We start from the raw sequence: 13,336 nt of genomic DNA, 5'->3' as shown, positions 1-13,336 counted from the left end.
GACAACCTTTAATAAAAATAACATTTGTAATGAAAATAATCCGGTAAGTACTGATAATAATTTATTAATTAATCAAAATTCGTCAACAAATGATAAAATCGACAATATTATGTCAAAAGAAAGAGAGGAATTTGTGTATGTAAGTACTGATTTAGGGCCATACCATATTTATGTTGAAAATAATACAGCTGAATTCAAAGGCAAATTAAATGCTCTCAAAATTGGAGATATAATTCTCTCTAACTTCCCGCAAATAGATAACAAAATTATTAGTATTGATTCTATAGGTCGGAATAGGATTAGAATCAAGTTAAAAGATTATAAATCAGCAAATTTTCTAATAACTCATAAAAACGATAACATTTTTGTTAAAAATAACTTTGTATTGTACATTCCAAAATTTATTCTCCATAGACAGGGCGTCATTAGAGATATTGAACAAGACTTTTCGGATGAGTATATAAAAGGTAAAATAAAACCATTTGATCAACATTGCAATTTTGAAGTTTCTAACGTCAAAAGAATAAACCGTAAAGTAGAAAAAATTACAGGTGAAGGTAAGTCAAGAGAATATGTTGCTACTAAGTCTTGCATTGTTACTTTTAAATCCCAAATTTTGCCAAAATATATTTCTATTAATAAGGTTATTAAGGAAGTAGAACCCTACAAACAAAAGGTACTATTATGTTATAACTGCCTCCGTTTCGGCCACCTAGGTAGTCAGTGTAGAAGTAGACCGAGATGTAGTAAATGTCAGGAATCCCACACCACAAAAGATTGTACTAGTACTGACTACCTACCACGTTGCTTTAGCTGTCAAGGAAATCACCTTACAACTAATTTATCTTCTTGTCCAGAATTTAAAAGGCAAAAAATTGTGAAGGAAACCATGAGTTCTTCCAATGTTAATTTCTTTGATGCAAATAAACAGGTCCCAAAAAATACATACGCCAACATAGTCGCTCTTAATACCTCTGCCATGGAAAATAGTGTAATTTCCTCGACAAATTATCCCCAACGGATTCAATCTGGACTTACCCCATCTAGCATAATACAGTCTCATTCTTCTCAACCACAATTCTCGCAGACCCAGAATTTACAACCCAAATCGTATAAAAATAATTTTACTAATTACATGTTTTCTTCTCCTACATCTTCAAGCCCAAACAAAAGGCACAGGCCAATTAGCCCTAATCCCATTGAAATTTCAAGACAAGAAATTCTTTCTCAACCAAACTCATCTTTTGTCTCGGGAGGAATTTTTAATAGTCAACATTATTTAAAAAACTCAGTTGGAGTAAAATCACAATCAGAGGAATTAAATTCAACAATAAGTTTAGTTTTAGAAGTAGTTCTCAATATTATAAATAATATAAAACAAACAAACAATTTTAATGTATCAGAGTCAGAAATAGTTCAATTAATTAGTAATCATGTAAACCAACCCTTGTCTTCAAATTCGCAGACATCACAAATATGAATATGCTGCAATGGAATTGTCGTTCAGCAGTAGCTAATAAAGTAAATTTAGAATATCTGCTATATCAAAATCAAATTTCCATAGCATTACTCTCAGAAACCTGGTTTAAATCAAAATACTATTATAATTTTAAAGGTTATAATTGCTTTAGATCGGATCGTGCAGACGGGTATGGTGGAACTGCCATTTTATTAAAATCAAACATAAGATGTGAAGAAATAAATCTTAAAAATAGACATCCTTTCACTCATAAATGTATTTCAGTTCAAATTTTTCGAAACAAAAATCCTATTACTATTGTCTCAGTATACATTGAACCAAAAACCCAGATATCTGAAAGACAATGGTTGGAATTCTTTACAGATATTCCTAAGCCTTTTATTATTGGTGGCGATTTTAATGCCCACAGTATCGCATGGGGCTGTGAAATTGAAGACAATTATGGTAAAAAACTTTTAGAAAGTATTGATCATTGTAATTTGATATGTCTGAATGATGGGTCGCCCACATTAGCAACTAGTAACAGTCCATCTGCTATTGACTTAACATTTTGTACTCAAGATCTTTCAAATTTTTTAACGTGGAGTGTCTTACAAGATCCTCATGGATCCAATCATCTTCCGATTATCATAAACATGGAAACAGATAATACAACTTCATCTCCAACTGAAAACTTTCATAAGATCTGGAGTCTTAACAAGGCCGATTGGGACTTATACACCTCTGTACTAGAAGCTGAAAATTCTCCCGGTAATTATCAACAGTTAATAGCAAACATCAATAAAGCAGCCAATTTAGCAATACCGAAGTTTTCATCTAACGTCATACATAAGAGACAAATCTCAAACCAATGGTGGTGCGAAAGTTGTAAAACTGCTGCTGATAACCGTAAAATTGCATACGGAAAATATAAACAAAACCCTACAAGGAATAATTTATTTGAATTTAAGAGACTTGATGCTGTCGCAAAAAAACTCTTCAAGCAAAAGAAAAAACAGAATTGGATAGAGTACTGCGAAAGCCTTAACTCCAAAACAAAAATCAGTGAAGTATGGAAGAAAGTAAACGCCTTTAAAAACCGCAAACAGTCCAACAAGTTTCCAATAAATCCAAATTCAAGCTGGCTAGATGAATTTCATAATAAAATATCTCCTCAGTGGGTACCTTCCCAATATTTTCCAGAATACAGCGAAACAGTTTCAAGGGATAAGTTTGGCTTAGAACAACCATTTAAATTGTGGGAGTTAGATCGAGTACTTAGTCAACAAAATAGCAGTGCTCCAGGTAAAGACAATATTTCATATTCCATGATATACCATATACCACTTCAATATAAAATATCATTATTACATATTTTTAATGAAATTTGGAATGACACGTCACAAATTCCAGAGAGTTGGAAGGAATATATTCTAATACCTATTAAAAAACCTGGAAAACCAGAAAATTCTTATAGTTCATATAGACCAATATCCCTAGCTTCTTGCTTCCTAAAGACGTTAGAAAGATTAATAAAAAATAGAATTGAACACTGGTTAGAGCAAGAAGATATTTTCCCAAAATCTCAATATGGATTTCGAAAATCAAAATCAACTCAAGATGCGATAACTTCCTTAGTCTCATCTATACTAATAAACTTTACTGATAATGCGTATACTATGGCTGCTTTTCTAGATGTCTCTTCTGCATTCGATACCGTTAATTTGGACATTATGTATAAAAAACTAGTAGACATTGGTTTTCCCATCAACTTAGCTAGATTTCTGAGGACACTGTACACTAATAGATGGACGGTTTTAAAAATCAACAATTCCATCTCCACTCCACGTCTTACAAATATAGGACTACCACAGGGTAGCATATTAAGTCCAATGTTATATATTTTATATAATATTGATTTAGAAAATTGTATAAATAGCACAACAAAGATTATTCAATATGCTGATGATGTAGTTGTTTATACATCCCACAAATCATTGGATATATGTAAAAATAATTTTAATGTCTCAATTAAGGCTGTTCTTAATCACTATCAAAATATTGGTTTAGCAATATCAGAATCTAAAACAGAAATTTGCATTTTCTCCAGAAATCGTCAAATTCAACAAGGTCATTTGGCAGTAGGTCAAATTCAATATCCTATTAAAAATTGTATAAAATATCTCGGTACTTATTTGGATAGAAAACTTCTATGGAAGGATCACATGCATCATATCATAAAAAAGTCTGAAAATGCAATGAATATTCTACGAGCCTTTTGTAGAACTAATTGGGGTGCCGATCCAAATATAGCACTTTTATTTTACCGTACTATGATTCGTCCTATTTTCGATTACAGTTGTCATCTGTATGGAACTGCTGCAAACACACATTTGAATAAATTAGAAATACAAAAAAATAAATGTCTTCGACTTTGTCTTGGATATTTGAAGTCTACACCCGTTAATATAATGGAAGTTGAGGCGATAGAACCACCCCTGGAATTTCGACGACAGTTTTTAAGTGATAAATTTATTACTAGAGCTATAGGAAAAAATACAAACTATCTGCAGGATATACATAAGTTATCAATTTTAGATCTAACTCATAAATATTGGACAAAGAAAAAATGTCCCCTTCTTGTAGATAGTTACTTGAAAATATCTCAATACCGAAGTACTTTCTATACTTATGAAAATCAAGTTTCACCTATGTATTCCCATGTATTAGAAGAAATTTTCTCAAAACAAATTAATACTTTTTTTATGGATATTAATTTAAATCCAGCCGTTTTTCAATCATTTATACTTCATAAATGGCCACATTATCAGTTTTACTATACAGATGGATCCAAAGTACAAAACAAAGTAGGATGTGCAATAATCAATATTCAAAGTGGATTTAAAAAATTATTCAAATTGCCTTGTGAATCATCGATATACACCGCTGAAATGATAGCGATACTTTTTGCTTTAAGACACATATTTAGTAACGAACCCTATAGCTGCATAATATTTACAGACAGTAAGAGTGTCGTTGATAGACTAACTAACGTACATAAGTACCAACAACTCAATCATATAGAACTGGAAATTATGACTCTTTATAATAAAATTGCAAATTTAGGAAAAAACATCATTATATCATGGATAAAGGGACACGCAGGCATTAGGGGTAACGAAATAGTAGACAGGCTAGCCAAATCCGCCCTAGAAATAGGCGAAGAACTTCCCATGAACTTACTACCCATTTCGGATATTGATATTATTAGTAGACGACACCAAAAAGAAAATTGGCAAAGGTATTATCGAAACACGAGAACTGGTAGTAATTACAAACAAATGCGACCTGAAATTCCCATTAAAAGATGGTTTCATTCTGTATCAAATCGCCATTTCATAAGAGTTATAAATAGATTGAGATGTAATCATGCTCTTACCCCCCTTCATATGTACAGTCTGGGTCTCACAGAGTCACCTAACTGTGAGTGTGGAAAAGAAGGTAATCTACTACATATTCTCCTCGAATGTTCACATCAATCAGTAAATATAAACAATTTTTATGATAATCTTAATATATTAAAAATTCCACTTCCCGTCTACCTGAACAATTTGATTTTTTCTGAAGAGATTAATATATTAAAAATAATTTACGAACATATCAAAAATTGTAAATATAGATTGTAGCAATAAAATTTACCCTGTATTTAAGAAATTTTGTTAAAACAAAGCAGGCATGTTTGTTAAAACAAAACAAACATGTTTGTTTTGTTGTTATTTTGTTTTAAATCCTGTAGATTTAAGTAATTATTGTATATTATAATTGAAAAAGAAAAGAACAAAAAAAAAAGAGAAAAAGAAAAGAAAAAAAAAACAAAAAAAAAATAAATAAAAAATGCAAAAAAAAACAAAAAAAATAAAAAATGCAAAAAAAAAAACTAAGAAGATGTAAACCTCCACGAGGATGAATCGGGTTTACGTCTTAGCGTAGTAAAAAAAACAATTTATAAAAAATAACAATAAAAAAATTAATAAAAAAAAACAAATTAACAATATAAAAAAAATGCAAAAAAAAATACAAAAAAAATAAAAATTTACAAAAAAAAAATGAACAACCAAAACAGAGTATTATTTAGATAATAATTGTAGATAATAATGTTAGTTTGTTATGTATTTAGAGTTAGAAATACAGAAAAAATTCCTCTGATTGAAAAATCAAATTTGTTTGTTTTTAAAATAACAAAATGTCTGGCTAATTGGCTCGGCCAAGGCCATCAAATTCACTCAAAAAAAAAAATATATTACGTTTATGTATGTACTACTTACTTTGTTTCTGGCCTCATAGTCTAATCCTAAAGCCAATAAAAAAAAGAAAAAAACCCTAAAATAAATTGATCAAGACTGGTGATATTCTAAATTTCTTATAGACATTGATTATTGTAAGGTCTATCTATTTTAATTATCCCTGCTTTTTCTCTATTAATTTAAGACTCAATGCAAGAGAAGATGGGGCTCCTAATCATTCTTTTTATATAAACCTAATCAGTGAAAATAAAACTAAATATATACCTACGTATGTATATGAGCCGCAATAACCAAACCAGAGACAGCATTGGTCAGAACATCACCATCGGTGACTTTAACTATGAGCGCGTTAGATAATTTAAGTATCTTGGGATTGAAGACAATAATAACAGATCACAAGAAATAAACAATAGGATACAAGCCGGCAACAGATGTCTTTATGGCATTCAAAACCTTATTAAATCGAAACAACTAAGAAGACGTACAAAGATACAAATATACAGTGCGGTGGAATAAGTGTTGCCCCCCCCCCGTTAACTTGTTTATTTTAAGAATATAAGCAAAACGCTCGGAGAGGTCGATTTTTAAACTAACCATAGTATATTATAGCATCAACGTTTCGAACTTTACGCGATCCCTCTTCAGGTGACAGGCATAACTTTGATTTTTTTAAATGGAAAATACATCACATGACACCTCATTTAAAATCTCCTAAAATACTGATTTCAAAAATGTATAATACTTTAATCCTGTTTGAGAGCGTAGGTCGAATTTCGGTCGAATTCTTTCTAAATGCAACAATTTTTTTCGAATCCTGAAAAAACTAATAAGTATTTTTGAAAAAATTAAACGCAGAATGAAAGATTAGATTATTACCGAGGGCTGACAGTCCCTTAAAATAAACAAAAAGTTTCTTTTGAATGATATATTTGAAATTAAAAATCACACTATATTCTCTCTTTTTTTCTCTCTTCTTTTGTGACTTATTAAAATAAACATTATAGGAGTTCTCAGGGACTTTGAACCATCGATAATACTGTAATATCTCATTCTGCGTTTAAATTTTTCAAAAATATTTATTAGTTTTTTCAGGATTCGAAAAAAAATATTGCATTTATAAAGAATTCGACCGAAATTTTGCGCCTACGCTCTCAAACAGAATTAAAGTATTATACATTTTTGAAATCAGTATTTTAAGAGCTTTTAAATGAGGTATCACATGATGTACTTTCCCATTTAAAAAAATCAAAGTTATACCTGTCACCTGAAGAGGGATCGCGTAAAGTTCGAAACGTTGATGCTATAATATACTATGGTTAGTTTAAAAATCGATCTGTCCAAGCGTGTTGCTTATATTCTTAAAATAAACAAGTTAACAGGGGGGGGGCAACACTTATTCCACTGCAATGTATAAAACAATCATACGACCCGTTGTGATGTATGGAAGCGAAATGTGGACGATAACAAAGGCAAATGAAGAGAGACTACTTGCTTGGGAAAGAAAAATTCAAAGAAATATCTTTGGAATATGTAAAAATTTTCAATTTCTTTGCAACACGAAAATGCAGCAGCTGCATAATAGTCTGGTTAAATCGGAGAGTGCAGGAAGAGTCTATACCGGTTTCAGAGGCTTTTTCCTCCTCATCAGTAGTCCCATATCCTCTTCTCTCCGATTTCCCCAGGTATCATACTTTGGGCCTTTCCGAATTACAAAGAACGAAATGTCACGGATGTACTAGAGCCATCTACCGAAAAACAAAGTAAGTTATCAATCAAAGTAGCACAGAAAACGACAATAAATATCGTTCCCATACCACCAGATTGACAAAAGGTGGAATACTTTCTTTGGTTACAACCTCCAGAGATTTTCAAAACTTATAAATCATACAGGATGCCGAGTAAATTAAGATGAGAGAATTTTAAAAAATAATTTACAACCCATCTGCTCAGCGTGGTAAAAGTTCCAACAAGAAAGATTCCTTAGTACTCAGCAAAAGAGTAGGTAAATGAATTAAAATGAATAAACATTTTCAATTTCTTTGCAACACGAAAATGCAGCAGCTGCATAATACTCTGGTTAAATCGGAGAGTGCAGGAAGAGTCTATACCGGTTTCGGAGGTTTTTTCCTCCTCATCAGTAGTCCCATATCCTCTTCTCTCCGATTTCCCCAGGTATCATACTTTGGGCCTTTCTGAATTGCAAAGAACGAAATGTCACGGATGGACTAGAGCCATCTACTGAAAAACAAAGTTAGTTATCAATCGAAGTAGCAAAGAAAACGACAATAAATAGACAACTACCATAGACAAAGATCTTTGGACCTGTGCTTGATGAAGCAGCAGGACAATATGCGTTCTCCAACTTGGCCTAATTTGGTTTTCCACCCTTGAGGGTTTCGTTTGTTTATATTCAAATTCGTTATTCAACTGCTACGTCGTCTTCGTTTTTCCCGTCCGTGTTCCGAGGCTGGTTTTTAGAATTTTTTACAGGCGTAGAGGAGAAAACTGTACGCCCAATTCCTCTTCCAGGATGATCACGATTTTATTGTCGCGGTTTGCTCCCTTAGCCAATATGCTCCAGATTTAGGCACTAAATACTCGCTTTCACCCATCCCTTCGTAAGTAGGAGTTGCTAGGGCATCTGCTACAACTAGAGACTTTATCATTATTTAACAAAGTAAGTTATCAATCGAAGTAGCACAGAAAACTACAATAAATATCGTTCCCATACCACCAGATTGGCAACAGGTGGAATACTTTCTTTGGTTACAACCTCCTGAGATTTTCAAAAATTATAAATCATACAGGTTGCCGAGGAAATTAAGATGAGATAATTTTAAATAATTCACAACCCATCTGCTCAGCGTGGTAAAAGTTCCAACATGAAAGATTCCTTAGTACTCAACAAAGGAGTAAATGAATTAAAATGTATCAACATTTTCAATTTCTTTGCTATTTATACATTTTAATTCATTTACTCTTTTGTTGAGTACTAAGGAATCTTTCTTGTTGGAACTTTTACCACGCTGAGCAGATGGGTTGTGAATTATTTAAAATTCTCTCATCTTAATTTCCTCGGCATCCTGTATGATTTATAATTTTTGAAAATCTCGGGAGGTTGTAACCAAAGAAAGTATTCCACATGTTGTCAATCTGGTGGTATGGGAACGATAGTTATTGTCGTTTTCTGTGCTACTTCGATTGATAACTTACTGTGTTTTTCAGTAGATGGCTCTAGTACATCCGTGACATTTCGTTCTTTGCAATTCGGAAGGCCCAAAGTGTGATGCCTGGGGAAATCGGAGAGAAGAGGATATGGGACTGCTGATGAGGAGGAAAAAACCTCCGAAACCGGTATAGACTCTTTCTGCACTCTATGATTTAACCAGAGTATTATGCAGCTGCTGCATTTTCATGTTGCAAAGAAATTGAAAATATTTATACATTTCATTATTTAACATTTTATTGACAACACCCACTTCACATGGATTCCTAATTTCTCAGACTGGCTTGGAACCGGTAAGATAACCAAAACTTTAAAAATATTATTTACGAGGTCAATATAACCTTAGTATACTTTCAGTTTTTTTGAAATATATAGTTGCTAGAGAAGTATGGCAAGAAAATATAGTGCATTTTTAACTAATATACAGAAAACCCTTTAGGTAGATTACTATATGCTGACAAATAAGATGATTCACCTTCGTCGAAGTATGGCACTTAAAGAAGAAGAAGATAAATAAAAAATTATCATATATGTCTTTTATTGTGAAATATGTCTTTTATTATAAAGAAACTCATTGAGCCCACGATACGTAACTAATAGTTCACTGATATTGCTCTTGCACAAGAATAATTACTAGCAAACTCACTTTTAGGATTAACTACAAAGTCATCTTTCTCGAATTATAGGTTGCAAAAAGATAAGTAAATGTTAGTCTTGTCTACCATGTACCACAGTGCGGATTATGAAGATAACAGCAAAAACCAAATATGATTATTATATTGTAATAGCACAAAATATGACGTGAATATCCTTGAACAATTGGTTCACAAATATATTACAGTGGAACCCCGATAAGTCGGCCCCCGATAATCCGGAAATCCGGCTAACCCGGACCGATTTTCATCAGACAAAACAAACATTTTTTCACTTTGACTGATTTTTTTACCAAGAAATAAACAATGGTGTATACCACTGTACGTAATTTAGATGTACTGTGCATATGTATTTCATGTTTTTGCAATTATAATGTGTATTTTCCTATTAAAAATATTTATTTTACTAATTTTTACCATATTCTCCGGTTAACCCGGATTTTCGATAAACCGGATTGGCCGCGGTCCCGATTAATCCGACTTATAGAGGTTCCACTGTATATACAAACGACGAATTAATGGCATATTTTATTAGTAATTTAGAATGTAGACTTTGAATCCAAAATTCGTTAAAATCAGACATAAAAAACGAAGACTACTTAATAGGACAAAATTAATATATTTAATATTTCGTTAAAATCAGACATAAAAAACGAAGACTACTTAATAGGACAAAATTAATATATTTAATATAATTATATTATCTTATATTATATTATTAATTATTAATTCCAATATCCGCCAACTCCACTTTTTGCATATTTTGAACTGTCTTTGTTTTTAGATAGTCTGTGCAATTTTGATGTTATTATATTCGTTTTGTACCTAAAACCGCCAACTCCCAACTAAATTTGACAGTAACGTTAAATTTTTTTTTCCAAAACTCGCCAGCTCCTTTCATCACAACACTATTCTGAAGATTTCAATAAATATGGCGTTACAGTTCAAAACTGTAAATACTGTTATCCGTAATTTACTTTTATTAATTAAATTAATGGAACACATAACTAAACAAGTTGAAAAAGCATGTCATAATAAAATAAGAAAAAGGAAAAGTCGATAAATCCACCTGTAGTTATATCCAAAATCCGCTAATTCCACTGGTTAGTTTCTAAACCTGCTAACTCCACTTTTTTATACAAAAATAAATTTTTATCTTTTGTTTTATTAACCAAGTTACGTAAATCAGGGTTATCGATAAATTAGAATTACATTCCCTAATGTAATAATTTCAATTCATTTAGACAGGTGCTCTGAAATAATAAATACAGTTTTTTGCTCTTACTGAAAATATGTTGCGTGTGGAGTTAGCGGATATTGGAATTATACGACACAATTTGTTATTTCATTTTTAAACAATTCAGGAATTAACACATCATTATACGCATCATGTCTTTTACATACGTACACGCCCTGCGGCAATTTTCCTCCATATACTAAGCGGCTTGAAATTAGCCAAATAATATTAAAATGTGTAAATTTGATTTCAAAAGTCTTTTAGTAGGTATACCGAATCAGACTTAGTATTTTTATACTCTTGTGTTTCCTTTTTTTTTGACGGGAAAACACACCCCTTAGCAATTTGTCCCATCCCACTTATCGAGACTACACACTACTTTAGCAAAACGCCGCTAACATTTTTTCATTAGATATTTTAAAATAAATATGTATTTTTACAATAATTTATTTCTATGTGGGATATACATATACCTACAGGTTTCTTAACTAAACAAAATACATATTAAGCATACATAAATTATACTTTTACTACTTAGAACACAATGCTGACTTGCAGTACTAAGGTTATAAATGTAGAGATAATCGAAACACGCCTGTTAGCAAATTGCTCAAACAACACGATATATTTCGAAAACTGATAACAACAGACTAGTTTAATCTAGGAGCGACTGTATAGGATTGGAGGGAGGAATAGTATATTATATACGAACAATCTTAGTTTTATACATACGAACAATATTTACTTACTTATTTTAAGAATATCTGAATATCTGAAGCTGCGGCAGGTTGCCGCGTGTGCGTGTAATGACGTGTTAAAATCAATTAAATAACAAAAATCATTGAAAATATAAAATCAGTGAGTCCAGTGAAGTAAAATGTCTTGTCCGAATATGGGTTTAAAAAAACGACAAAAAATGTCTAAAAAAAAAGATCTTATACTATATTTTATATTTTTAGGGAGAAGATTTAATGACTAAATACTGTTTGTATAAAAGTAAGTTACATGCGTTTGATATGAGATGCAAAGATACAAATTTTGTGAATATGGATAAAGGTGAATGTATTATATTAACCTTCGAAAAGGCACTTAGTGAAGATGAATGTATAATCAAAAAATCTGAATTGGTAGGAAAGTTACTGAAAAAAATGAATAGTGCCCAAATTCGGCAATTGGTTTGTCCATTTAATAAACAATTTGACATGTTTTCCAAAATACCTTCATTATTACCTAATAGTAGGCCCAGCAGTAGGTCCAGCAGCAGGCCCAGCAGCAGGCCCAGCAGCAGGCTCAGCAGCAGACCCAGTAGCAGAAAAGACTCTTCTAGAACACAAAATGCAAATATAAACTCGTTAAAAAACAAAAGCAGGTAATATTATAGTTTTTATTCATCTATTATAACCATTTTTCTGTCATATTTCACTTATATATCGGTAAATAATCCTTCTTAATCCCAGAGATGACATTTCTTACTAGTGCCACACACAGCCCTAAATGCGACACTATACAGGGTGTCCCGAAAAGATTGGTCATAAATTATACCACACATTCTGCGGTCAAAAATAGTTCGACTGAACCTAACTTACCTTAGTACAAATGTGCTCATAAAAAAAGTTACAGCCCTTTGAAGTTACAAAATGAAAATCGATTTTTTTCAATAGATCGAAAACTATTAGAGATTTTTTATTGAAAATTGACATGTATCATTCTTATGGCAGTAACATCTTAAAACAAAATTATAGTGAAGTTTGTCCACCCCATAAAAATTTTGTGGGGGTTTTGTTCCCTTAAACCCCCCCCATACTTTTGTATAGGTTCCAATTAATTCATTATTGTGGTATCATTAGTTAAACACAACGTTTTTAAAACTTTTTTGACTCTTAGTATTTTTTCAATAAGCCAGTTTTTATCGAGTTGCGGCTTCTTTTTTAATATATTTACATAAAAATTTTATGGGGGTTTTGTTCCTTTAAACCCCCTAAATGTTTGTGTACGTTCCAATTACACTATTATTGTGGTACCATTAGTTAAACACAGTGTTTTTAAAACTTTTTTGCCTCTTAGTCATTTTTTGACAAATCATCTTTTATCGAGATATGGCTTCTTTTTCAAAATATACCTAAAAATGTAAATTATGAATACATTTTCAATAGGTCGATAAACACTGGCTTATCAAAAAAGTACTAAGAGGCAAAAAAGTTTTAAAAACATTTTGTTTAACTAATGGTGTCACAATAATAATTTAATTGGAACGTACACAAAAGTTTGGGGGGGTTTAAAGGAATCAAACCCCCTTAAAATTTTTATGGGGTGCACAAATTTCACTTTAATTTTTTTTTAAGATGTTGCTGCCATAATAATGACACATGTCCATTTTAAATGAAAAATCTCTAAGGGTTTTCGATATATGAAAAAAAAATCGATTTTCATTTTGTAACTTCAAAGGGCTGTAACTTT

At 31.6% G+C, this 13,336-nt stretch overlaps 1 protein-coding gene across 3 annotated transcripts in view; it reads left to right on the top strand.

Moving 5' to 3' along the window:
• LOC126886472 (uncharacterized) overlaps positions 1-13,336 on the top strand; it is a 614,879-nt gene that overhangs the window by 583,392 nt on the left and 18,151 nt on the right. For all 3 annotated transcript variants that reach the window (XM_050653425.1, XM_050653424.1, XM_050653427.1), the window contains one exon: positions 11,839-12,248. In XM_050653425.1, coding sequence (XP_050509382.1) covers positions 11,839-12,248 — 410 coding nt within the window. The remainder of the gene's footprint in view (positions 1-11,838; positions 12,249-13,336) is intronic.

Source organism: Diabrotica virgifera, chromosome 6 (assembly GCF_917563875.1).
Source record: "Diabrotica virgifera virgifera chromosome 6, PGI_DIABVI_V3a".
Lineage (NCBI taxonomy): Eukaryota > Metazoa > Arthropoda > Insecta > Coleoptera > Chrysomelidae > Diabrotica > Diabrotica virgifera.
The sequence above is the reverse complement of the archived record's forward strand: the minus strand, read 5'-3'. Positions and strand labels throughout refer to the sequence as shown.